The 27,342-nt window shown below is 36.0% G+C and overlaps 1 protein-coding gene and 1 long non-coding RNA gene across 2 annotated transcripts; one reads left to right on the forward strand and one right to left on the reverse strand.

Moving 5' to 3' along the window:
- Nucleotides 1-8,016: 8,016 nt before the first annotated feature.
- Nucleotides 8,017-14,888, forward strand: LOC145578797 (respiratory burst oxidase homolog protein E-like). The gene is made up of 14 exons (XM_081636099.1): nucleotides 8,017-8,890; nucleotides 9,027-9,183; nucleotides 9,752-9,800; nucleotides 11,078-11,191; nucleotides 11,397-11,819; nucleotides 11,914-12,297; nucleotides 12,391-12,486; nucleotides 12,605-12,720; nucleotides 12,813-12,983; nucleotides 13,074-13,224; nucleotides 13,318-13,512; nucleotides 13,608-13,736; nucleotides 14,053-14,131; nucleotides 14,535-14,888. Exons 1-14 carry the CDS (start codon nucleotides 8,257-8,259, stop codon nucleotides 14,642-14,644), a joined length of 2,808 nt encoding a protein of 935 aa, XP_081492225.1. The 5' UTR covers nucleotides 8,017-8,256; the 3' UTR covers nucleotides 14,645-14,888.
- A 1,086-nt stretch (nucleotides 14,889-15,974) lies between these two features.
- On the reverse strand, nucleotides 15,975-26,041 carry LOC145578798 (uncharacterized). Its single transcript, XR_014098922.1, has 2 exons — nucleotides 25,869-26,041; nucleotides 15,975-16,354 (listed from the first exon to the last, which is right to left on the reverse strand). It is a non-coding gene; the product is annotated as an uncharacterized LOC145578798 (long non-coding RNA).
- Between the last annotated feature and the right edge of the window lie 1,301 nt (nucleotides 26,042-27,342).

Here is a 27,342-nt window from a genome sequence, read left to right on the forward strand (position 1 = left end):
ATAATAATCCCTCCTTTTCATAGAAAAATAAAATTAAGCACTCCATCATCAATCCTTTGACCTGGGGATACTTATGCCACGCCACTAATAACACACCATACTATATATGTTATTGATATAACTTAACGAACACTAGAAAATATTGAGCATGCGAGTGGTATTATAAGTGGCCAAAATCGGACCCTTAAAAAGAAAAGAAATGCACTAGATTGAAGATGAGATAGATATATTACATGGCTCACAAGTTAGAATACGCAAAATCTGTCTTTTTTCTTCATGATCTCCAATATATTACGACTTAAAATTTACTCGATATAAATTTCTCCGATTATGTCATTGATTAGACTTGCTTAGTCATGATAAATTGAGAGGAGTTGTAGTGATACAACATTTAGGGATATTTTACAGGTATAATATACATTCTTAATTAGTTCAGAGTTTTTTTTTAAAACTATTTTGATCGAGTTTTGATTTACGTAACATTATTACAAGGGCTTTGAGTGTTTAAGTGAACAAAATGGCAATAATAATGCCAAAAAATTATATTAGTGATTCAAAGGTAGTTAGATAGTTATTATCAGATAGTGAGATGGATTAGATGCAGTTTATGGAGGAACTCTTTTCAAAAGCTTTGCAAAATTCAATACAATAAGAAGGTTGAATTATTGTAAATGTTCTAATTGCAAATTCTATGATTTTCACTTCCAAACTGCCACAAAAGTATGTGACTTCCCTTTAATGTACTCAACCTATTGTCTTCACACCAACTACGCATTGCATTGCATGATTTGCTTAAAACACTTTGAAGTGGAATTCTATATTCTCAAGAAATTCTCAGCCTCTAATGACTAGAGTATTGAATGACCGACTCTAATAACACTAATCACTGATAATTGAAGTTGCATCAAGACGATATCATCTTAGTACCAACAATGCATTTTTACTTAGAAAATTTTAATTTTAATTTTGCATTTGTTGGTACTCGTAAAAATTGATTGGGAACAATTTAATACCAACGAGGCAACGAACATTATCAAATTCATAGAAGAATTAAGTTATTAGTGGTTGAGAATTTCTCGATAATAAAAGATCTATTATATTATATGTCCTTTGAAAAACACTTTTCCGTTTCATTATAGAGCATCAAAATTCAAATATTTTTCGATCAATATTATAAATTTAAACAAATTCTTTCAATATTAGAAAAAGTTACTGATATGAGTATTTTATTTTTAATTCTATTACGAGATATTAAAGTTTATTTACCTCTTAATATATTTATATTTTATGCCGTCCTCTGATATAAAAACGTTAACGAATCTTCTCATACATATATAAATTTTTAATCTAGCTAAGTCAAAGTGAGTTTAATTAGCTGTACCAACGCCCATTTAAGTATATGGTTTTGACTTTATAGAGAAAACAAACATTAAACATGGAATAAACTTATCCTAGTACTTCAGTCGTGTTTTTGTCCATTGAGCCACTTTTAATCGATTACAAATGTTCCAACTAATAATACAAACTGTCAAACTGATCGTGGAATTTTTATATTATTATTATTCACACAATATATTACTATTTATTCTCATTCTTATTCTTCCTATGCACCTATTTTTATGTTCCTATATATTTGTTTTTTGTGGAATTTAGAGGAAAAAATGTTAATGGTTAAACTAGTTGGAGTTGTTCAGCGGACAACATTTCTTATATGCTCCAAGTAACATTATTGTTCAAGTTGGGGACGTAAATAGGTCAAGTAATGACGTATTCTATTACTAACGATACTCGATTTTTGTTTGTATAAAATAGGTACGACTAGGATTAACGCACCAATACTATACTATTTGACTATAAACAAACTAATAATAGAACGTAACGAGTAGTAATGTAATAGAAGATTTTTTCGAAAAAATCTTTCTTCGTAGGAGTTAATTAAAATAATATATATATATATATATATATATATATATATATATATATATATATATATATATATATATATATATATATATATATGTATAAACACTTCTCCAATTATGTTTATAATGTGTTACACATTTTCGAGGTAATATATAACACTTCATTCTCCAATTACGTTGACACTTGATATGCCTAGCTTGTAGATATTACTCATGACCAATGCATCCAATTTTATTTTTTTAATTTTTTTGGCAAATTAAAACTTATTTCTTCATTATGTGAAATTGAGGTTGAACAAGTTTTCATTGAGCTCGTTTGATAAAAAATATGCTCAAACACATATAAACAAAACTATACTCATTCGATTGTCCACCTCGAATATTTCAGTTAGTTTGGCTTCTCTTGGTTCACTTCTTGGGTGTGGTACGTTTCTCTTGGTTGACCGGGCTCTGCAGTAATAGGTTTGCTGCAAGACTTTTCAGGTATTTTCGGTTCCTTCGATTGTCCTCCAATGGTAAGTGGAAGGCCCTGTGCGGGGGTTGGTTTGGGTGTAATTTTAGCTTGCTTCCACAAGGCTGTCCTTTTGTTGTGTTGTTTTTTTGCTTTTTTTAGCTCTCTTAGGTTGTAATTTTGCTTTATTTATATAGTTCTCTCCGTAAAATAAAAAAAAATAATAAAAAATAAAATAAATAAAAAAAAAATAAAAAAAAAAAAACTATACTCGTTCGATCATATAAATTCATGAGCTACTAATATCTTTAATCCATTCCATAAACAAGCTCATTTGTTTTCATTAAAATAAAAGCTCAACTCCAATTCTCTGAATCAGATTAATCGATAAATTAGCTAGATTCAGCATAAGAATATAATCTAGTCAAGTACGTACTATATAATGTAATCGGTCATCAATTAGGTAATCATGTATGTAAACAGTGACGCTATGTCTCAAATTTATAACATTGATATGCAAATTTAAGTTTGCTTATTATACGTTTACTTATGATGACGTACTTCATGCAAATACAACTAACCAATAAATGTCCGACAAAATTGTGCCGGATTTTATACTTAATTTATGCATGCCGCCTTACGTGGAATATTATGGAAGTTGTGTCATAATTTTTGTTTGTTTGATAAGGGGGATCAAATTAATTGATACTATTTGTATTAGATAATTATATATATTCCTAATATATTTTATATATAATACGACTTCCAACTTCCAAAATTATTTACAATTTTGTCAAACTTCACGTACAATGCATGCACCCTACTATTACTAACCTCTTTGGCATCAAATGAAAATGTATGTACTTTGTAAATATTTAATTTCGAGATGGAGGAAATATATTATTAAAAGGAATAAATATTCCGCCCTCTAAAAATAATAGTCACAATTAATTTCAATTATGATTTTGTGAAAAGAGGTTTACTACAGGAGTAGTAACTCATTGGCTTGTGATTAGTCTAGCTACTTGTTACACCGTTATTAAAATTGATTAGTGCAATGAGAAGAGTATGAGTATGATAAAATTATTACAAGATTATATTATTGAGTAACGCGAAGAGTTGAAACAACGTGACTAATATTCCGAATAGGTGGGAGTTTTTTTTAGATTTAATCCTTCTTCTTTTCCATTTTAGCTAAGATTTAAGAGGTACTAAATTCAAGTATTGAATACATTTAAACATATTTATCGAGATATACTGATGTACACAACATTCACAAGAGATATAGCATAATATAATTTTTATTAACGTCTAACTTACACTATAGATTACAACAAAAGTTTAATCTAATTTGTTTTTGATGCAAAGATAAGCACAAGAAGTAGAAATAGGGTATACCATACATTTAAGAAGTTAGTATTATAATGCACGATTTCTCTTGTTATCGTTGACTTGTTAATCCTCCATAGGCGGTGGTTAAACGTACAAGCAAAAAGTTGTCATCTTTTTGAGGTAAAAAGCCAAAAGATCGAACAATCTAGATTAATTTTGCTTTATGAATTAAGTATGATTTATGGCATATAGATTGCGAAACTAATTAATTCCACTGTCCTTATCAATTAAATATTGAGTTTATCATTAGATGATGCTTGATATAAATCTATGTAGATGTTTTGCGGCTAACATATTAGAATTTATGTTTACTCAAGTATAGAAGAGATCGAGTAATAACAATCTTAATCAGTTAAAGCAATAATTTCAATACAAGCAAGATATACATAATAATGAACTAGTATTTGGGCTCGGGTAATGCCTCATGTCATTACTTAAAATTAGACATTATATTATTCATGTCTGTATCTTCTCTTAATTATTTTTTTTTTCACATTAATATTCACAACAAATCTATCTTATGTTTGCGAAAAAAAAGAGCATAAAAAGGACATAATTTAGTGGCATGCAAAACATTTGGTGTTAGAACTTTAGGTTATATTACATGTTCGAATTCTGTATATACTACATAGACTACATTTACAATTTTTTGGATATAATTTGAAGATTGGAAAAGAAAAAATGAATGTGGAGATAATATGATCATCACGTGACACTTAAAATTTTTTTAAAATATTTTTCAAAATAACTTGCACGGGACGATTAATTAAAATTTGGCACATGCACTAATTTGATCACTAATATATATGACTAACTAAATATTAACACAAATTATAAAAAGGTTAATATTGTGAAAATTTCTTGCAATATCTATTTAACAACATTTTGCATGTTAACATTTGTTAATAATACATTAATTAATTAAAATAAAATATAGTTAAAAGTTGGTTATGAATTGTACAAAAAGTCAAACTATGTCAATAAATTTGGAATATAGTGAATATATCAGTATATACGTCTTTGTATTAACTTGTTTGAATAATAAGGCCCTATTCACTCCACCTTAAAAAAATATTTAGTAAAAATAATTTCAATTCAGTAAAATTAATTTCAGTTCAGTAAAAATAAGTTCAGTTCAGCAAAAATAATTTCAGTTCAGTAAAAATCAATAAACTTAAAGAAGAAATATGAAAATCAGTAAAATTAATTTCAGTTCAGCAAAAATAATTTCAATTCAGCAAAATTGAAGTTCAATAAAAATAATTTAAGTTCAACAAAAATAATTTCAGTTCAGTAAAAATAATTTCAGTTCAGCAAAAATAAGAAAAAATGAACAGGGCCTGCCAATCAATTCTTTATTGAATTTATGTATTAACTGGTTTGGATATCTATTATTTTATTTTAATAAGAATAACTTAAAGACCCTAAGAAGAAAGACTAGGGCTAAAAAGATGATTGTTAATGGTTTTAATTGATGCGTCTGTTTACCAATTCTAATATGGAACTTCTTGAATCCATAAATTTAGAATTAAGAGGATAAGTTGCCAATAAACATTGACAACAAATGAACAAAAGAAAGTTTGAGCTCCCTTCATTAAATTTAGAAAGAAGATCAATAAGATCGAGCTTTTTAGGATAGTAAATTCTAGTAGAAGTATTGAATTAGATATTGTAATTTGATCCATTTTTAACCGTGTAAATAACATGCATACCTAAATTTCAAAGGATTATACCATAATGTTATCAATTGACTTTTTAGTCTTGTCGTCAAATCTCAAATCAACCACAATACGACTTGTTATTTTGTCTAGTAGTATCTTGTAATCGGGTGGCCCATCAATTCTTCTTCTTGTTTTTTTTTTCTTGCATTTCTTAGTATATTCTTCTAGAAATAACCTACATTAGGGAAATTCTCTTGGTATTGTTCATCATTATTTCATGACTTCCTTCTCAACCCAATCAGTTACGCAAGTCCATCTATGATTATACCTACACTAAATGCTTAATATACGAGTACAACCCATTGCAATACTTTTTTGTCGTTTACTATTAAGACGATTATGAGAAAGCAAGAATAAACGAGTCTACCCTTCAGAAATTTCGGTGCTTTCATTTATGATAGTGAAATTGTTACTTCTATGTAGTTACATATATACCCATATATATCCTTTAATTAATTATTAACTATGTTTGTTATTGAATTGATTTCACATCTCTTTTATATAATTTTCGAGTTCCATATTTGTTTTCAAAGATTGGACGATATTCCCTATATTATGGGTTTTGTTGCAATACAAGAATTAGTTGTCACTTTCATTTTCTTTCTCACCACAAACATCATTTTACTATCAACTATCTGTTCGTACAGCATCACTTGTGTCTTGGACTTCTTTTGGATAGTTACTTGCTTGCTACCCTCCACAGTACAGGTACAAAATTGGAGGTATCTTATATATACATGCCTAAATTTTATGATTAAGATCATGGATTTAATGACTACGATTAAGTTTTACAAGATGTATGACGATATGAGATATTAATATTTTATGATATAATATGAGTGTACGTGTGCATAATTACTGGAGTATATAAAAATATGCCAATAACAACACTGCCACAATGTGATTATTAGGAAGAATCTTTCGAGTTAACACAATTATAGCACATATAGTTAAAATATTTTTTTTACTCTCTATTACTCGTACCATTTACTAATTATATATATAAGCAAGATAAAAAGAATAATACTCCGTATTTAACAAGTCAATGAAATTACTACTATTGTGATTTACTTTAAAAAAACAAATTGGCAAACCCTTGCTTAAAAAAAGAAATGGAACCCAATAAAAGACATCCAACATGAAACAAAACTCTTACACTTTACACGGTTCAAATAACATTTCCACAATTTGGCAAATCCAATAATAATAGATTAAAATGGAAAACCCAACATGCTAACAAATACTCCTACTAGGCTACTACTAGCTTAGGCTGCTCTAAAATCTAAATTATCATAATCCGCAGCCTCTTAGAATGAAAATGACGTTATAAATTTGTTATATTGTATAGTTTACAATCAATATAATTATAATTTTGAGCATGATGAAGTTGGACTTTTATTAATTGGACATGAGGGTTCACTTGGTAGTTTCAATAATGCAATCAATTCCAATTCACTCTCCTTCCTTCTCCGATATAACTTGTATTTTTTTTTTTTTTCCGTAAGATCATCATTGATAATACATTAAACGATACGTATAATTTTCAATACCAATTTACGCTATCAAAGCCATGTCTATAATACTAATCTGAATTTCAACTCGTGATATTACATCATATGTTCATGTCTGTTTAGTATATCAATCCGACAAGTTAAAATAATTTCATGTTAGATTTTCATGAAAATGTACCATTTATATGGAGCAGATTTTATCTTTATAGCCCAACAACTTTTAACAATTTTCTGTTTCAATTCTTTTGTACCCCGGAATACCTTCCTCATCTCCTCTAAGAGGCTCAGACATCCCAGTGTAACGTTCCAAGGGAATTGAAAAACACTTAATATTTTCAAAAACATTGAACAAAAACGTGACCAAGACCAAATTGGAATTGACTACCCTTAATTTTGGATTAATATCACAACAAGTCCCCAATCCCCTTTGATTATAAAGGTTAAAAGTATAATTACCTTTTTTTTCAAGGCAAATTTTCATTTAATGAAATTAATCACCATAAGTTTGAAATTAAACACATGACCCTTAGAGTCAAAACTAAAAAATACTGACACTTATCCACCAATATAATAACCAGTAACTCTCATTATTGTTACGGAGTATCTATTACCAAAAACAAAAAAATTGTTATTTATAAAACCGTAATTTACAAAAATATTTGCTCTTATAATCCAGAACTAGTTAAAATGTACAACACACAAGACACATCTAGAAACATTGTCGGAAGGAGAAACTAATAGTCCAATAAAAGTATAAAACCCTTGGTTGGCCTCATAGTTGTACCATTTAAAAAGTATCAATCCAGACATCCAGTACATTGTAGTATTATTGTACCAACAAGTCGTTATCTACTAAGCTGTATAAATCGGTTTACATATCCCCTTCAAAGAAAGTTGAGAAACAAATTCTCATACTATTAATTTTTTCTCATTATTTTTTTTTTAAAAAAAATATATTTATATAAAACCCCTCCAACTTCACCTACTTCTCTCTCCTACACATTATTCACAACCATTCTTACATATTATATGCTCTCAAAAATACTTGAAACCAAAAAATAATTTTTTTTAAAAGGCGTTGAATTCATGTTAGCGGAGGAGGTAATTAATCAGTTCAGAAGTACCCACCAAGCGTGTGACACACCCCCCTCCCTTGGTTATTATCTTCTCTTCTCAGCCATTTCTTGGCGATCTTTGTTTTCATAGCATCCATCCATTTTGGCCAAACAAATCACTCAGATAATTATAAAGTGTCGACGATGAGACTCTCATCGGTGGGGAGCCCGAACGGTGGTTCGAGGAGATCGAATTATAGTAGGAGCTTTCATTTACCTGATGAGGAGACAGGGTTTGATAATTCGTCATCGGTTGGTGGTGCAATGTTGCCTGTCTTTCTTAACGATCTTGGCCGAGCCTCCACCTCGATGAACAACGATGAGCTCGTCGAGGTGGAGTTGCAACTCGAGGATGATAATATTTATATTTGTAGTGTGACTCCGAGGGCTGTTACACCTAGGAGTGTAAGAGCCGAGGATGGAGCCTCGGGTTCTGGTGCTGGTGGTGGGTTGTTGTCGAGGAGCCTATCGGCTGCCTCGAAATTGAGGAAGAAATTTGGGTGGCCTTCTTCTAGGGCGTCTTCGGAGGCGGGGGATAATCAGCCCCCGCCCCCGATGACGGATAGGGAAAAAAGAAAAATGAAAGCACAACTTCAAAGGACCACGTCAGGGGCCCAAAGGGCGCTGACGGGGTTACGATTTATTAGTAAAACGACAACGTGTCCGAGAACGGGGGATAACGGTGGATGTGAAGAGTTGTGGAAGCAGGTGGAAGAAAAGTTTAATGAGTTAGCTCCGTCTGGATTGCTTGCTAGGGAAGATTTTGGGGCCTGCATTGGTTTGTTTTTCCTTTTTCTTATCTTTCTTTTTTAAATTTATTTTAAATATACGGAGAGTATTCCGTAGCTTTATCAATATTATTGAGTTTATCGATGTTAATAATAAATTTATGTCGTTTTATTTGTTTTGTTTAGGGATTGACTCGAAGGAGTTCGCGGTGGGGATATTTGATGCATTAGCAAGGCGAAAGAGGCAGAGATTGAGTAAAATTAGTAAAGAAGAATTGCAAGATTTTTGGTTGCAACTTACCAATCAAAGCTTCGATGCCCGCCTTCAAATTTTCTTTGACATGTAATAATTTCATTACCTTCTCTCTTTAATTTAAATTATTATTATTTCTTAACTAATTCACGACATAATATATTTTTTTTTTTTTTATTTTTATTATGTCGCGAATTAGTGACATTTTAGGTTCAAGTAACAGGGTTTTTGGAGGTTGCAATTTGGAATTTTGGGTTGATTATGATTTGTGGGGTCAGGGTTATTAGTGAACAATTAATTCATGATATACCATCATAAATTTGTTTTTCATTTTTTGACAAAAAATATTACTTATAAATATAGTTTCAACATTGGGGTCATCTCTTAAAAAGTGAAAATTCTTTGTCACTTACAGAAGTCATACTTTTTCTGGTGAATTGCTAGTGATTTTCTGCCACTTGGGTCTTTTTCTATATAGGAAAAAAAATCGATATGATTTAATTTGTGGTTTAGACCGTACTCTGAACAACATTAACGTAAGCCGTGAAAAAGTAAAAATTCTATAGAATAGCTTGTTGTTAAGTCATAAGAAAAATGTTTTTTTTTTTTAAAGAAAGAGACTAATGTATAATGATGCATGTATGATTCATGTCAACAGTGCAGATAGTAATGAAGATGGAAGAATAACAAGAGACGAAGTCCAAGAGGTAATTTGTAGTTTTCTATTAAAACGATCTTTTTATATTTTTCTAATTTTGGTCCCCTAGATGTTGGTTGTTTTGTCGCTGTTACCAACAAAATAAAAAATATGCTAAAATTATTCTTCAACACAGTATTTTTCAATCATCAATCTATTCATCATTATCTGGTTTATCAGCCATTTTGGTCCGTTAAACACAATATTATCGCGTACTAAAGACTTAGTAATATTGCTGATATAGTGTTACCTTTAAAAGACCGACTTGTATTCTTTTAAGGGTGGTTATTAGCCTTAGAAAAGCCTATAAGAGGAATCGGAAAGACGGGAAATAAGAAAATGTACAAAAGATGGAATGATTAGATATCTAGAGGTTTAACTAATAAGCCAAAATGCACTTTAATTTATAGAATAATTGCACAAGTAACAACTAGAATTCAGATCTCCTTTGCATATCAATTATAAAGACAATAATTGCATTCACCTAATTAAAATCAATAGATTTGTTTGGTAAGTTAAGTTGTTGTACCTCTTATTGGAACTTTTCTTCTCCAATGAGGAAAACTTTGGTTTATAAATTGTAAGATTAACTATCATTGGAAAATATTCGATTGATTGGGCAAAAAACAATCAAAGTTGCTTTTGTTTGTAAGTCTAGTTTGTCATTTGATGTTAATGTTTCTTCTTTATGAAATGATCAAATTATTAGTATATATCTTCCTTTTTCTTTTTAGATGCCAGCTTATGTTAAAGAAAAATTAATGATATTCTCTTATTTGCCTTAATAGGGGTGACTATTGAGCTACCTCGCATTTGTAAAAGTATACTGGTCCTGTTTATAGCTAGCTTTAGAACTTTCTTTTTATCCCCCTTTTTTTGGCATAAAGTTTAGATTTGCGGATACGTTGCGAAAACTATGTTGTACTAAATACAAAAGATATGGATGCGAAATCTGCCAGCATTCATGGTGTATATTGGATTGTCGGTTCCTTCCAAGAAATGTGTTTTTGGGTCATCTCACCGAAGATAAGCAAAAAGATCCAATTTCGGGGGTATTTTATGATGTTTCAACTTATGTAAAAGGCATTTTGATATTTTATAACTATGTAAGGGGTTATTTGATGGAAAAGCCCCTGAAATTTTTGTGACATTTTTTATGTCCTTTCCGAAAAAGAGTTTCCAATTGCAATGTGCTCCAAATGACAACCATATTGTTGCCTTATTTTATTACTACGTATTTTTTTGGGTTAATTCTCTAAATAAGTTGTTTTTCTTGGTTGTATGCAGCTTATTATGCTTAGTGCTTCAGCAAATAACCTTAAAGCATTGAAGTCACAAGCACATGAATATGCAAACTTGATAATGGAAGAGCTAGACCCTGAAAACCTTGGTTACATTGAGGTACTTTATCATGTTCAAGTTATAATACTAGTGATTAGACCGTGTCTTGATACAAATTATTACTTGTAAACCCTTGATTAGCATTATGTAAACGTATGCACACGTAAATGATACTAAATCCAAGAGAACACAACATTAAGCGCGGAAAAACCCCATTGTACAATTAAGTTCCTAAGGTAAAACAATTGTGTTGTTTTTTTGACAGTTATGGCAGTTAGAAGCATTACTGCTACAAAGAGATGTATACATGGAGTATAGCAGGCCACTAAGCACTGTAAGTGCAGGGTGGAGTCAAAACTTGGGCAACTTCAGGCCGGTTAGCATAGTGAGAAAAGTAAGCTGCACATTGAGGTGCCTCATCCTAGAAAACTGGCAGAGAGGGTGGATTCTACTGCTGTGGGTGACGGCAATGGCTTCCCTCTTCATCTGGAAATTTCTTCAGTACAGACAAAAAAACGCGTTTCAAGTCATGGGTTATTGCTTATGCACAGCCAAAGGGGCAGCAGAAACCCTTAAGTTTAACATGGCTTTGATCCTACTTCCAGTTTCAAGGAACACCCTTACTTGGCTTCGATCCACTCGAGTTAGATGCTTCATCCCATTTGATGATAACATCAACTTCCATAAGGTAAATTATGTGGCTGGGATATAAATCAGTCAAATGTATACTTCTTTTAGTAAACGCATTCTTACATAATTCTAAATCAATGCTGAACTTCCAGATGATCGCGTGTGCTATAGCAATCGGAGTGGTCCTTCATGCAGGAATGCACTTGACATGTGATTTTCCTCGTTTGATCAACTCTTCTCCTGATAAATTTGCACTCATAGCCTCTGATTTCCACAACAAGAAGCCAACATACTGGGATCTTATTAAAGGAATCGAAGGAGTTACAGGAATTGGTATGGTGGTTTTGATGACGATAGCCTTCACATTAGCAACAAGCCAGTTTAGAAGAAATGTAGTGAAGCTACCAACACCCTTCAACAGATTAGCAGGATACAACGCATTTTGGTATGCTCACCATTTGCTAGCCATAGTCTACGTCTTGCTCTTGGTTCATGGTTTCTTCTTGTTCCTAGTAAAGGATTGGACTAAAAAGACGGTAAGACCTCATACCAACATCCATTTTCGCAAGACTACTCTGTTAATGAGATCAACATCAGCATTTCCTGATCTAATTTTTATGTGTTTTCAGACCTGGATGTATATTGCTATTCCACTCCTGCTTTACATAGCAGAACGAAGTTTACGGACTTGTCGGTCAGAGATTCGCTCCGTTAAACTCTTGAAGGTGCAGAAACCACTATCATTACATTCCTCCCATAATCTTCAACCATTTAAACTAGAAATTTTACATGGAAAACTGTCGAAAATTCAGACAATTTACGATAGGTTTCTGTATTTCTCAGGTTTCAGAGCTACCAGGAAATGTCTTCAGCCTAATGATGTCAAAACCTCAAGGATTCAAGTACAAAAGTGGACAGTACATTTTCGTCCAGTGCCCTTGCATTTCTAAATTTGAATGGTAAGCTATATCCTGCTGTTCTTTCAGAGTTTCATTGTAGAAATATAATTATTGCTTCATCGGATACTAAATGAAATCATCGGCCTATATAGGCATCCATTTTCTATTACCTCAGCACCAGGAGACAACTTCCTAAGTGTTCACATCAGGATCGTAGGAGACTGGACACAAGAGCTAAAGCGGGTTCTTACTGAAGGCCAAATGCCAGTTTCTTCCATTGGTCGGCTTAAATTTGGGGAAGAGGGTAGCATTCGTCAAAATGGGTAAAAAAACTTTCCTTTATCTATTTCCATATGAATTTTCCCTACTATACTTGAGGAAACTTACATAAATGTCAAAATCATTCACTTCAGTTTACCTAGACTACATGTTGATGGACCTTATGGCGCACCAGCACAAGAATACCAGAATTATGATGTATTGCTTCTCGTGGGACTAGGAATAGGAGCAACACCTTTTATTAGCATCCTGAAAGATCTTCTTAACAATGCAAGAGCAGCAACTGTAAGTTTGTCTAATTTACTACCCATAATATGGATTTTCTGGTCTGACTGAGAATGATAGATATATGCTAACTGTCTAATTGATATGTTACAGGACTCAAACGCCACTGACTTGAGTATTATATCAGATGAAAGCTTAAGCAGCTTTGCATCAACAAGTACATCACAAAGTACAAACAAAAGACCAATGAGAGTTAAGAGTGCGCATTTTTACTGGGTTACCAGGGAGCCAGGCTCCTTCGAATGGTTCAAAGGGGTGATGGATGAAGTAGCAGAAATGGATCATAAGGTAAATTCCCAAAAGAAGTCATATCATCACAACATAATTATGTTCACAGATGATGTTAAAAAAATGCCTTACACTAATGTTCATAATTGCTATAGGGTTTGATCGAGATGCACAACTACCTCACTAGCGTGTACGAAGAGGGTGACGCGAGATCAACCCTGCTAACGTTGGTCCAAGCTTTGACTCATGCCAAGTATGGTGTTGATATATTGTCTGGTACCAGGGTATGACCTTCTCTACCTTGTCAATAATCTATTAACTTTCTGAATCATCTGTCACATCTTTAACAACCTCAAAGCTTACAGCTTCAAAGTATGATCATGATGATTAGGTCAGGAAAGAGAAAGGAAATTAGAATGAGTCTCTAAGTCAAACTACATCATTCTTTTTTATTTTCATTCTGATAATAACTTTCATGTACTTTAATACTGAAGTTTTTTTCCAGATAATTTACTGCTAATAAATTGTTTCATTTCTGAACTAATCTCGATTTAAGCCAGACAAAGTACTAACAGGCATTTCGACGCTGATGTGCTGCAGGTGAAGACACACTTTGCAAGACCAGATTGGAAAGAAGTATTTGCTAAAATAGCTAAAAAACATCCATACAGCACCATAGGTAAATATTGCAAATTTAACCTGTCTTTCGAGTCTGTCCAAGGGTGCACATATTTTTAAAGCAAAATATTCCTAGAAGTTCACTCAAGCGACCAAGGATTTTATAAACATATCTACTTAATTATATATTCTAATCCACCACCTAATCTGTATTATGAACTAAGATCTTCAGCTAGGCATAGATTTGCCATATCTTTGTTTTGACCTATTATGTGACATCAAGCACCACCCGAATAGCATTAATAATAAGAAGAGACAGGGTAATAATTATCCTCGACACACCAGCAAGGGTATACACACATTAATCTGAAACTTAAACACATAATCATGTTAGTCTAAAATTCTAAATCACGTAGTATATATGTATGCATCAATTATGTTGATAAATGTGGTTAAATATGCAGGCGTTTTCTACTGCGGACGGCCAGTGTTAGCAAAAGAGTTGAAGAAATTATCTCATGAAATGAGTCACAAGACATCAACTCGGTTCGAGTTTCACAAAGAGCAGTTTTAGGACAGAAATATAGCCTCTACTCCTCTCCCTTCTCCCTCCCTCCCTCCTTAAAACATAAACCAATAAGTCAATAGCAAGCTAAGCTAACCATATCCACCTTTTTGCCTATATTGTAACATGTAAGTATTCAGATTTCCGACATTCTTACTGAGAAAATCTCGGTAACATTGTATACATATAATACACACATCCATCGTAATCGGGTGACTGTAAATGAAAAAATTATAGCAAATGTTCATACAAACTACATAGTACATAGTCCTGTAGAATATCATATAGTTCTAGCCCTTAATTTAACTAAGATTCTTGTCTTTGACAAACATGCTATTTCATGCATGGTTTTAGGATATATGTACCCTACTTTGAGCTATATTCATTGAAAAAAAATTACAAATTATTTGTAACATTAATAAAATTTGCTACTTTATAATAAACAGAGGCCGGTGTTACTTCTAAGCTTATAATAATTATATTTGATACATGAACGCACGTCTAAAATTGTTAACTGATTATCAACTAAACAACTTGCTCAATGTTTGAGCTTAATCTCTTTTAAATATGTGATTAGTCTATCAATATATTATTATGTTATTCAGCAAAATTCGTTGGTATACTAACTACTAACAAACTGTAAATATATGTTTGATTAGGTGTAATTAGTAGTATTTTAAAGAGAAGGGGGTGCATCAAAGATATATTCTTGACAGCCACACCTTCTAGATGATATAAACTGTATTGACAGTTCATTAAGAACTAAATAATCACGGCTGCCCAAGTTTTGTGTAAGCTAGATGTAAAATTGGGTTCGGACATGTTCGCAATTCACTACCTAATTTGTAATATATTATATTGGACCAAAGATTCTGAATTTACTAGTACAATTCCCCTTTTTCAGTTGAAGAGGGGTGGGAAGCTAGGAAGGGATGAATTAGGTGACACTACTGCAGCTTATTAGCCTGATATACTTGTATGGAAACTAAGTGGCAAATCAAATACGAATTTTAGAAAACAGGTTATTAGTCCTTATTCATAGAAACATAACAGTATTGCTACTAAAACAGAACTGGCATTATTCTTTTTCTAACCATAACAAAATAGAGCATTGTAATGAGATATAAAATCATTAAATGCCTTCCCCTCAACCCATCTCTCTTCTTTTTCTTATCCGAAGTACAGCCCCTATGCCAGGAAAGGGGCATGACGTTCAGTCCTGGCACCAATACCAATTGGAGATACACGATTACTATCACAGGTGTTTCCTGTAGTGTACTATATGAACGATGCAGTATATGATTTAGGTAAACAAAAAATATATACGATACATATATGCGAACATATTCAATCACTCAACATAAATATAAATCACCAAGGTACATAGAAAAGTATTTAGGTGCCTAACAATTTTATTTTACTGGAGTGCTATCACATATACACCAAAAGTGAGACAGAAAGGCCTATTAATCTTCCTAGATATTGATTTCTGAGTTTGTTTAGAGAAGGAAAAGTCAAACTTTGTTTCTCGGATCTTTAAAAACTCAAGCTATAAGATCATACCAGTAGCAAAGAGCTTCTTCTCAGTCATCCTTTAATCTCCTCACAAGACTGGAGAGCCAGCGTCGAACTCGTCGCTTCAAAGTGTAGCCGACAACAATCCCAGCAACAAAGCAAACAGCACAAAGCTTAGAGCACGTCCACAGTGACACAGATTGTCTGCATACAGATGCAGAAGTTTGAGAAAATGATACACTACTTTCATGATCCAAGGCAAGGATGATAATAGTAATGAAAAGGACAATAAGATGAATACATGATGCTCGCAAATAGGATTTGCTACAAGTTACTTTTACACGGTCAAAAACGATTAAGGTAGATATAGAAAAATGCATTAGTCATAGTTACATGAGTTCTCTTAATTGCTTAAACTAGTTGAATAGCAAATACTTGATCCACTTCAAAGACTAGACCGGAGAGAAGCCTCGGCCAGTAGGCCCCTTGTAAGTAGTAAAGTTATCACCAATGATGATTCTCAGCAAAAATGGTTCAAGGTAGAGTAGAGAACTTCAAAAGAAATTTAATACAATGTGTTTTAATTTAAATGCCGTCCATGTGATGTAATTTGTTTTATCATGCCATTAGGAGGTACGAGACTTAGAAACATATCTTCAAGCACAAGACTCATTTAGTCACATTAAAAGTAACTGTTGGCTACATATATACAGAACATCGAGAGGGTTTCCAAGCCTTTACTTTAGATGCAAAATATCACAAGGACTCAGATTTATACAGCTTTCTATGTTGCTATGAATGCTATCCACTTTAGAATGAACCCTTCTTTGAAGCCGCACTCGACGAGATAAAGGGTGAAAACAAAAGTTTTCAAGATATTAAAATGGTCAATAACCTTAAGTGCAACATTGTTTGTGGCCACCAGGCCCAGCAAGACCTGAACATAGCAAACTACCAAAAAAATAAAGAAAAGGCCACATGGATATGGAACTTCAAGAATTTTAATTTTTACGAGTCACCATTATTGCCCAACGTATTCCCTTGGTGATATATGTTCTAGCCAAAATTTCACTGTAGAATGAATTTTCCACAGATAACAGGCTATAACAAAAAGCCATATTCAACCACTCAACACTCTCAAGTCTGAACTATATGGTATTCACCTACACCATGTCTCAATTGGAGTCAATTATATTTTCATAGCAAACTCCAAGGCCCCAATTAAACTACAGAGTATGTACATCACAACTGAAACAGCTTGTCCTGGTAATTGTTAAAATGTCTGAATATATTGTTCTAGTACTCGTTAACATGAGTATACCATACACATGTGAACCCCAAGGTCCCAGCAGAAACTTGCAATAGCATACAAGGACTGGTTTAGCCCAAAATCCTTTACAGATGTTTGGAGAGGGGAATTTAGAACAAGAGGAAGGGAAGAGAAAGTCAATAAATCATTTTCTGTTATTTGGTATGAGCGTATGACATAACGGAAGGAAAGGAAGAGATGGGAATTGGAACAATTCATCCATCCCCACCCCCGCGCCCCTCTCTTTTAAAAATAAAAAACCCAATCCCCTTCCTATCCTTCAACCTGCCCTCATCACCTTTCTTTCCCCTGTGTGATTGCTATCCAAACAAACCCTAAATGAATTTGTAAATAACAGCCTCCTAGTGAGTTGCTGCAACAATGTACGATGACCACCACCTAGACCATGTCCCAACAAACTTCCGTAGTACCTCAATAATTTATTTTACTTAATTGAGTCTGCAACAAATAAGGAAAGCCTAATGCGGCAATGACTTAGCAAAGCTTGCATTAAAAGGATTGCATAAGACAAAGTCTAATAGATATCCTTAGATGATCCCTTCGACAAGGGTGTTTAGGTAACTGATCCAACTTACCCATGAAGCCGTGATGTCTTCACATATCATCAAAAGGCAAGTGACTCCCACATTCCTTTGACTCTCAATGTTTTTCTAAGATGCTACTAGATAGCAACTGTTCCTAGTGTTCCTATAGTGCATGCAACATGGCGAAGGATTAATTAAAAGAGCTAGGACATTTGAACCACACCCATACCCACCATCACTTCTGCTCCAAAGGGTTCTTTACATCCAAATTATATCTCACTCTATATCCCAACATTTCTTCTTTTTCCATGGCAACGCTTCATAATTGATGATTTACGTTGATGGTATTTGATCATTTGGAGTGATGACAGAAAATAAGAATAAAATAGGATACAAGATGAAACACATAATCATGATATCAATAACTTCCTCGAATGCTAAACCAGGTTCCAGGGTCTTGGCCTACGAAGAAAATGAACTTACATAGTTACATAGATGACCTAATACCCATGCATCACCAAACTGGTCACGACTCTGTCACATCTCAGTCCACCAGGCTGGCCTATTACAATGAAAATAGTGAATTCAGCAGCCAAATTACAAGGTCATTAACCTGCTATGGACTACGGTATTCAATAGGTAAATAAGGACAGAAAAACAGAGGAAAATAGAGATAAAGCTTGGATATTTGATTAATATTCAAAACTAACGGTTACAATGGTGAAAGACTCTACCTTGGAGGCTACTCTACTACTATTCTACTGCTACTGGCTATTACTTCTCTCAACATAAGTCTGCACTATTACATTCCTCTTCCTTTTATACCAAGCTCTATCCTACTCAATTAACCTAATCATTAAGAGTTTTGTCCTGTTCTGCGCCAGGTGAATGCAGCCCTTTTGCCTCACCATTCAGTGGAGAGTTCCCTTGTTTGTCTTCTTGTGACAGCTTGTGATTGTGCCCCTGCCCCTTGCCTTGTTGTTTGTGCCTCCTTTCATACACTCGCACAGCCTGCTGAGGTGATTCCCCCCGATTCATTACAATACTCCCCCCCGGACTTTCACCTTGTCCTCAAGGTGGAAGGAAGGAAATCTGAGGTTGATCATCTCATAGTCCTCTCATGTTGCCTCAAATGCAGGCAAGTCACGCCACTTCAGCAGAACTTCAATGCTACTGTTGCCCTCCCCTGTCTTCTGCCTGACTTCCAGCACCTCTTCAGGTTCAACCACTAGCTCCAAGTCAGCTGTGAGTTGAGATGGAATGGTCGGGTTGACCGGAGCATCCCCTGCGGCCCTCTTAAGCTGTGAGATATGAAACACAGGGTGTACTCTGCTGTCCTCTGGCAGCTTAAGGCGGTACGCCACTTTCCCAACTTGCTGCAATACTTCAAAAGGGCCATAAAAGCGTGCAGCCAACTTCTCATATGGGCGCTTGGCAATTGTGCGCTACCTATAAGGCTGTAGTTTCAAAACGACCCAATCCCCTATCTCAAACTCAAGCTCTCTCCTTTTACTGTCCTCATTCTCCTTCATCAATTGCTGGGCACGATTGATATTCATGCATAGTTCATCCAAAATCAAGTCCCTCTCCAACAATCCTTCCTCCAAACTCTTCACTACTGTTGACCCTTCTCTTGGTTTCCAGATTTTAGGTGGATCTCTCCCATATACCACCTTAAAGGGAGTCATCTTAGTCGTGGTGTGAGGTGATGTATTGTAAGAGTATTCGGCCCAAGGAAGTCATTGTGCCCAGCTCTTGGGTTGGCTTGCCACAAAGCAACGGAGGTAGGTTTCTAAGCACTTGTTAACCACCTCCGTTTGACCGTCAATCTCAGGGTGGTAAGATGTACTTTGCTTGAGGTGCGTGCCTTGTAACATGAACAACTCTTCCCAAAAGAGACTCATGAACACCTTATCCCGGTCCGACACAATTGAAGATGGAAACCCGTGCAAACGCACGATCTCCTTCACATAGACATCTGCCACCTTCAATGCATTGAAAGGATGCTTCAATCCCACAAAGTGGCTGTATTTCGACAACTTATGCACGACAAGCAAAATCACACTCACCCCTTTTGAGAGTGGTAACCCCTCTATAAAATCCATCGAGATATCGTCCCACACTACTTCCGACACCGGAAGGGGTTGCAATAACCCGGCTGCTAACTGCTGAGACACCTTGCTTCTCTAGCACACAACACAAGCACTGACATATTCCCCTACTTTCTTTCGCATACCTGGCGAGAACCAATCAGCTGCCAGCAATATGTCTTGACCTCACCTTCATGCCCACTCATGGAAGTATCATGGTACTCTCTGAGTAGTATTGGGATGAATTTAGAATTTTTAGGCACAACTACCCTCCCCTTATAACGCACCCTGCCATCCACCAAGGAGAACCCCTTGCATGCCTCTGGATCCGTAGCTAGCTTCTGCCTCAGGTCTGCCAGCCAAGAATCATGGGCTGCCTCTTCTTCAAGCTCGGCCAGTCCACGCTTTGGGTTGAAATTAGGGCCCACAAGTGGACTCTTGCTTCCCCTTTTCTTAACAATGCATCCGCAACTCGATTCGAGGGACCAGGCTTGTATTGAATTTCGAAATCCATGCCGATCAATTTTCTCATCCATTTTTGATACTCACTCCCAACCTCCCTTTATTGAGTAAAAAACCGCAAGCTTTGTTGGTCGGTGCGAATTATAAAATGCCTACCGAGGAGGTAGTGCCTCCACTTCATCACCGTAAGGCTAATGGCCATCAAATCCTTCTCATAAATGGACTTTGCTTGGTTTAGGACCCCTAGGAGCTTGCTGAAAAATGCTATAGGCTTGCCAAGTTGCATCATAACCGCACCTAGCCCATACCCGGAGGCATCAGTCTCAATCACAAACTCTACTTGAAAATTTGGCATGGCCAAAACGGGAGCCGAGGTCATGGCAGCCTTGAGAGCCTTGAAGGCTTAGGTTGCTTCACTCCCTTGTCTTTCTTCATTTGATTGGTTAATGGTCCGGCTATTTGGGCATATTGAGCCATAAATTTCCAGTAGTAACCAGTGACCCAAGAAGCCTCTTAGTTCCTTCAAGTTCTTCGGTTCCTCCCACTCGACAATGGCCTTCACCTTGTCCATATCCATTGCCACCCCACTCTCCGATATATCATACCCCAAATATGCTACTTCTTTCTTCCCGAACTTACACTTCTTCCAATTGGCATACAACTCATTCACGGCCAATTTTTCAAGCACCAACCTCACATGCTCCTTGTGTTCCCCTTCCTCCTTACTATACACTAGGATGTCATCGAAAAACACCAAAACAAACTTCCTCAAATAAGGTTTAAAAACCTCATTCATAAGAGATTTAAAGGTAGCCGGGGCATTAGTCAACCCGAACGGCATTACAAGGAACTCGTAATCCCCTTCGTGAGTGCGAAAAACCGTTTTGTGGATATCTTCGGGTTTCACCCTTATTTGGTGATAGCCGGATTTTAGGTCCAACTTGGAGAACCATCGAGCTCCATGTAACTCATCAAGCAATTCATCAATGACCGGAATTGGGAACTTATCCGACATGGTCTCCTTGTTCAAGGCCCTATAATCCACACAAAATCTCCAACTTCCATCCTTCTTCTTCACAAAAATCACCAGGCTAGAGAAAGGACTCGTAGAAGGTCGGATTATTCCGGCTTGAAGCATCTCTTGAACCAATTTCTCTATCTCATATCTTTGAATTTGAGGGTAGCGATATGGCCTTACGCTAAACGGGTTGCTCCCTCCTATCAAAACAATCGAGTGTTCATGATTCCATTGAGGTGGTAATTCCCCTAGCATCTCAAATACTCCCCGAAATTTTTGTAACACATCTGTTAGGAATGGAGGTGGTTGAGAACCGCTGCTGCCCCTACTCACTTCTCCATCCAACTTGCTTAATTCCACCGGGAATCCTCCCCCTTCTTTACACAAGTTTCTTAATCATGGGCTTGAGCGAAATTTGTGTCTTTTCAAGCGACGGGTCCCCCGTAAGTATCACCGGCATCCCACCTACTCGAAACTTCATCACGTGCGTCTTCCAGTTGGTGGTAACAGCCCCCAACTTCTCCAACCACTGCACGCCAAGTATCAGGTCGGCGTTGCCAAGTTCCAGTGGAAGGAAATCCTCCCGAATCAACACTCCCCCATCCAAGGACACCTCTACCTGCTTGCAAACGCCACTGCCTCTGATTGTCTCTCCGTTCCCGAGTGATACCGAGAAATCTCCTCCACTAACCAGTGGAATTGCAGCGTCGGCTACCAATTGTTGCGGTATGAAATTGTGGGTGGCGCCAAGATCCACCATTACCACCGTCGCTCTGCCGCCGACCACCCCTCTTAGCTTCATGGTTTTCGGATTAGAGATTCCGATCACTAAACATAAAGACACCTCCATGTCCTCATCAACCACCATGTCCTCCTCCTCTTCTTGCGCCTTATCGTCTTCCGCCGCTAATAAAACGCTCATCTCTTTGCGTTTACAGCGATGCCGGACACTCCACCTTTCATCACACTTGAAACAGATTCTTCGCTCTCCTTTCCTGCAATTCCGCCTCCGTGAGACGCCGGGTAAGGGTGGTGGACCTACCTTGCGAATTTCCCGATGATTTTGCCATGTTCACCGGGCTTGGGATTCTGGTGGATTGGTCCACACCTTGCTTGATCCAGTATGGTTGGGTACTCAATACGTTTGGACCAGCCCTAACCCACCAGGCTTAGTGAAATGAGAGTTAGGGAATTGATTTTGGGTCGGCCCAGTTTTCGCCACATCTTGACCCACTCTCCTGGACTGACACAGACCCGATTCTTTTCCTCAATGCGACCCGCCAACTCCATGGCCCCCTCCAAATTAAACGGGTTTAGCATCCGAACTTCGGATTTAATATCCCCCTTCAACCCATTAATGAATTGACCCATCATTAAGGATTCGGGTATCCCCTCCAACAGGGGTGCCATCATTAAGGATTCGGGTATCCCCTCCAACAGGGGTGCCATCTCAATATATTTCCTTCTGTATTCTTCCACCGTCCCTTCTTGACTCACAGCCAACCATTGTTCATACAATGACCCAGAATAGGATGGTCGAAATTCATACAACACCCTTTGCTTCAGATCGGTCCACCCCACAATCGGCCTTCTCTTCTTCTCCCGCTGGTACCATTTTAGAGCAGCGCCGTCCATGGCTACCACCGATGCTTCTAGTTTCTCTCTCTCCGTCAGTTGTTGATAAAACTCGAAGAACATTTCGACTCTCACAATCCAGTTATCCGGGTCAGTGCCCTCAAATAAAGGCATTTCCAGCTTCCTGGGCTTCCAGTGGCCGCCGCCGCCACCGCCTCCTGGCGAGTTCCTGTACTCGAACTCCTCCCCTATTCAAACCTCGTTCTCACCTTGCCCTTGATTCTAGCTGCCCTCGGCGTCAAGGTTAAGGATGGGCTAGATGATGGGTTGCGGCTGTGGTGGTGGTCTAGTCCCCTGACCTCCGGTCGCGGCCTTTCTCATCTCCTCTCGGAACTTCAGGTTGTTCTCCCTCTCAATCGTTGCCAACCGGTCGTGGTCAATCCGGAAACGGTCGATCCTCTCTTCCAGCCGCGTGGTGGTTCTGGCTAAGGCTTCTTCCGTCCGTTTCCTCTCCGCTTCCATTACTTCGGCCACCGCTCTAGCACCGCCCTTTCAATGGTGGCCTCTTGTGTCCCGAACTTCTCAGCAATGCTTTTGAGGTGAACTTCCTGTAAGTCAAATTTCTCTTCAATGGTCTGCAACCTGGAATCCACCTCTCCGAGTTTCTCATCCACCGCGACAGCCCGTCGGGTCAGTGTCAGAGTCACCATGATTGACCACTTTGATACCACTTGCTATGGACTACGATATTCAATAGGTAAATAAGGACAGAAAACAGAGGAAAATAGAGATAAAGCTTGGATCTTTGATTAATATTCAAAACTAACGGTTACAATGGTGAAAGACTTTACCTTGGAGGCTACTCTACTACTATTCTACTGCTACTGGCTATTACTTCTCTCGACATAAGTCTGCACTATTACATTCCTCTTCCTTTTATACCAAGCTCTATCCTACTCGATTAACCTAATCATTAAGAGTTTTGTCCGGTTCTGCGCCGGGTGAATGCAGCCCTTTTGCCTCACCATTCAGTGGAGAATTCCCTTGTTTGTCTTCTTGTGACAGCTTGTGATTGTGCACCTGCCCCTTGCCTTGTTGTTTGTGCCTCCTTTCATACACTCGCACAGCATGAGGTGATTCCCCTCGATTCATCGCATAACCTCATAGTCTCATACCCTATATCATATAATATCTAGGATTTTATCCACACTCAAACATCACATCTATGGATGACCACTTCACTAAAGATTAAAGCGTATAACGGTAAATTACAAACATTTTTCACTACAGGTTAAAGTGTTTCAAATACTATTGATAGAATTATAAGAACCCCCCCCCCCCCCCCAATAAACCTTCTCTATAAACAATTACTAAATAATTTCCTTTAGATAGGAATGATTATAGAAGCCCCTCCATATTAGTCACAAAACCATGCACCTTTAGGTAAGTTTAACTGATTTGTCTGGACATGATGGTGAGATTGTCTGATCTTAGTTATTAACATTATGTCACCCAAAAGAAGCCTCCATCATATCTATATAACATTATTCCACCCAAAAGAAGCTAGTGGGCAAGCAAGGAAGAAAGAAAGAAAATTGTGGAGCAAATTAGCAGAGGAATGGTGATAGCAAGGGAGTATATTGTGTTTAGTCAACTACTCATCTGAAATAACATATCATGTCAAAGGGATTTACATTCTTTTATATCCCTATCCCTTTCTTCATACCTTTTCCTATCCCCTATCTCAACATAATGGCTCCCTAATAATATTCACATGAGAAATAAATCAAATCCACTCAAAGTCACACACATTAAAGTCCACCAAAGCCGGTCTAAATATATTGTTATGAAAATACATTATCTTTTTGAAATTTTGGTGTAAAATGCTTTTAAACTACATGTCAAATATTGAAAATATTATTGACATAGTATAAAAATAGACGATCACCATACCACAAGGTATCATAACATATAATTCATCAAACTAGTACTCAAAATCAATTCTCTTTCATAAATGTCTTAATCTCCCTACATAAATCTAACCTAAAATGATAAATGTTAATTGACAATCCAACAAAAATGTCCATAATCAACTCCTAGGCAACTAAATCACATAACCTTATAAAGTCTTTCTATTAGTCTATTACTACGGAATTGCCCAAAGTAAGAACCTGCTTCACTGCCACAAAAGTAATCCACAAGGCACAAACTACTGCACAATTCAGACTCAGATCCCCTCCATCCGCCTCTCCCCCTCTTCCCCAACACCCTCGGCATGTCGACTATTGTACAATATCCAAAAAAGTATTCATACTAGTCAATTTGCACCATAAATCACTATCACTCAGCTCCTAACCAATGACTAAAATAACAATAACAATATGAAAATCTTCCTAAGAAGATAGTAATACGAACATCATTTCCTCAATTTCTATCATTGAGGTCAACAAGTCCACTATTTGCAGGAAAACAGAGATAACAAATACGAAGTAGAAAACTTTTCTCCTTTACCCAACTCCCAAATCCACTGCTTTTCTCAACACCAACATTACCAAATGCAAATTTCAGTCAAAAGGGCAGCATTTAAATAGCATAAAGATTGAAAATTGATGATGGGTATATAACAATATGCAAACTTACAGCATAAATTCATCAAATTATACAAATGGCATCAATAAATAGCATGAATTATGAGGAAATTACCCAATAAAAGTAGTACCTTGGAGATCTGGTGACTAGAACACCGGGATGCCCATAAGAAGCAGGTGGTGGAGGTGGAGGTGGAGGTGGAGGTGATGATTGTGGTTGAAAAGCTGAAGAACCCATCAATTTGTCATCGTTTGAGAACTTACTAAATGCGTTTTGAACGCTCTCCATTTCACCCCAACCCCACTCTGGAACCAAAACCCTTTTTAGGTTTATACAGTGAAGTAGTGAACAATATATTGAGGTTTATGTTGAGAAAAATTACAAGTGAAGTTTACATGAGCATGTAAACTAGTACAATAATTTGTAACAAAGTACAATCATGCAAAATATTTTAATAAGAAAATTTGCCTATAAAAGGCAAGTTCACTATTGTGAACTACACAAGCAAAAAAATAACCGGAGTAATACTACTACACTACTTTTACTTCTTTACTTCTCTTACTCTCCAACATCTTTCTATTGGTAAAATATTTAACACGTTATCAGCACCAGTTTCCAGTCAGGTATATTTATACCTACTTCTAAAAATTATAACAAATAATACTATCTACTTCTAAATGTTTCGAGGAGTATGCTCTATAGTTGCCCATATTTGGGATCCTCTATACCAGAAACTCAAACACTTAATGTATTATATATACCTCAAAAACAACAGTGAAAGTTCTCTTACTTGTGAATTCATTACTATCATCTTTTGTTTTATTCATGTTGATGTTTCTTTGTTTGATTCATGTTGATATTACATACTCATTTTACGTAAATTTTTGATCTTAGTTATTATAATTGCTAAGTAGTAACTTTGCATGCATATTATTAACTAGATTAACAAAAAGATGCAGCCTTTTATACTTATTTTTTTTTCACTTTTATATACTTTTTGTGTTTCTTTCCGTTTTCGAACCCATGATCTTTTATAGATATTAGGGCTCTCGGACCACTATGGCTTGCATTCCCAGTGTGATAACCTTTTACAGTTATAAATATATATATATGGACCATAATTTTATGCCAGTACATTAGACTATTATATGATATATTTACAGTTGTACAAAACAGTAACGGATAAACCTACCTCTATAAAAGGCGGATTTTTCCCCCAATTTCACCACAAATCCCTTATCCCTTCCCACTTTTTATCCAAAAAAAAAAAAAAATCACCTAAAAATTTTATCACCCCCTTCTTCTCCGATATGTTCCCCGACGACGGCAACCAGAACACCCAAAACACCCACAACTTCACCTTTGAAGAAGATTTAAGGAAGATAAAACAATATTTCCTTCTAATTACGGCGCTTGTAGTTCTATTAGTAGCAATATTAGTTTTTGTCATTATGTATAAGTAAAACTCACTTATTTTGTCGTTTTAGTATATTAAAAGCTTGTTTTTGTTTTATTATGTTTGTTGTTATTAATCATCATTGTATAATATTACCGTTATCATTATAATTGTTGTTACTACTGTTATTGTTGTCGTTTTGTTTTTT

Source organism: Chenopodium album, chromosome 14, assembly GCF_948465745.1.
Source record: "Chenopodium album chromosome 14, dcCheAlbu1.1, whole genome shotgun sequence".
In the NCBI taxonomy this organism is placed as follows: Eukaryota; Viridiplantae; Streptophyta; class Magnoliopsida; order Caryophyllales; family Amaranthaceae; genus Chenopodium; species Chenopodium album.

Coding starts and splice junctions, on each gene's coding strand:
- LOC145578797 (XM_081636099.1), top strand. CDS start 8,257: ATGAGACTCTCATCGGTGGGGAGCCCGAACGGTGGTTCGAGGAGATCG. Junction 9,801..11,077: donor CAAGAGACGAAGTCCAAGAG/GTAATTTGTAGT, acceptor GGTTGTATGCAG/CTTATTATGCTTAGTGCTTC. Junction 13,225..13,317: donor ACAATGCAAGAGCAGCAACT/GTAAGTTTGTCT, acceptor GATATGTTACAG/GACTCAAACGCCACTGACTT.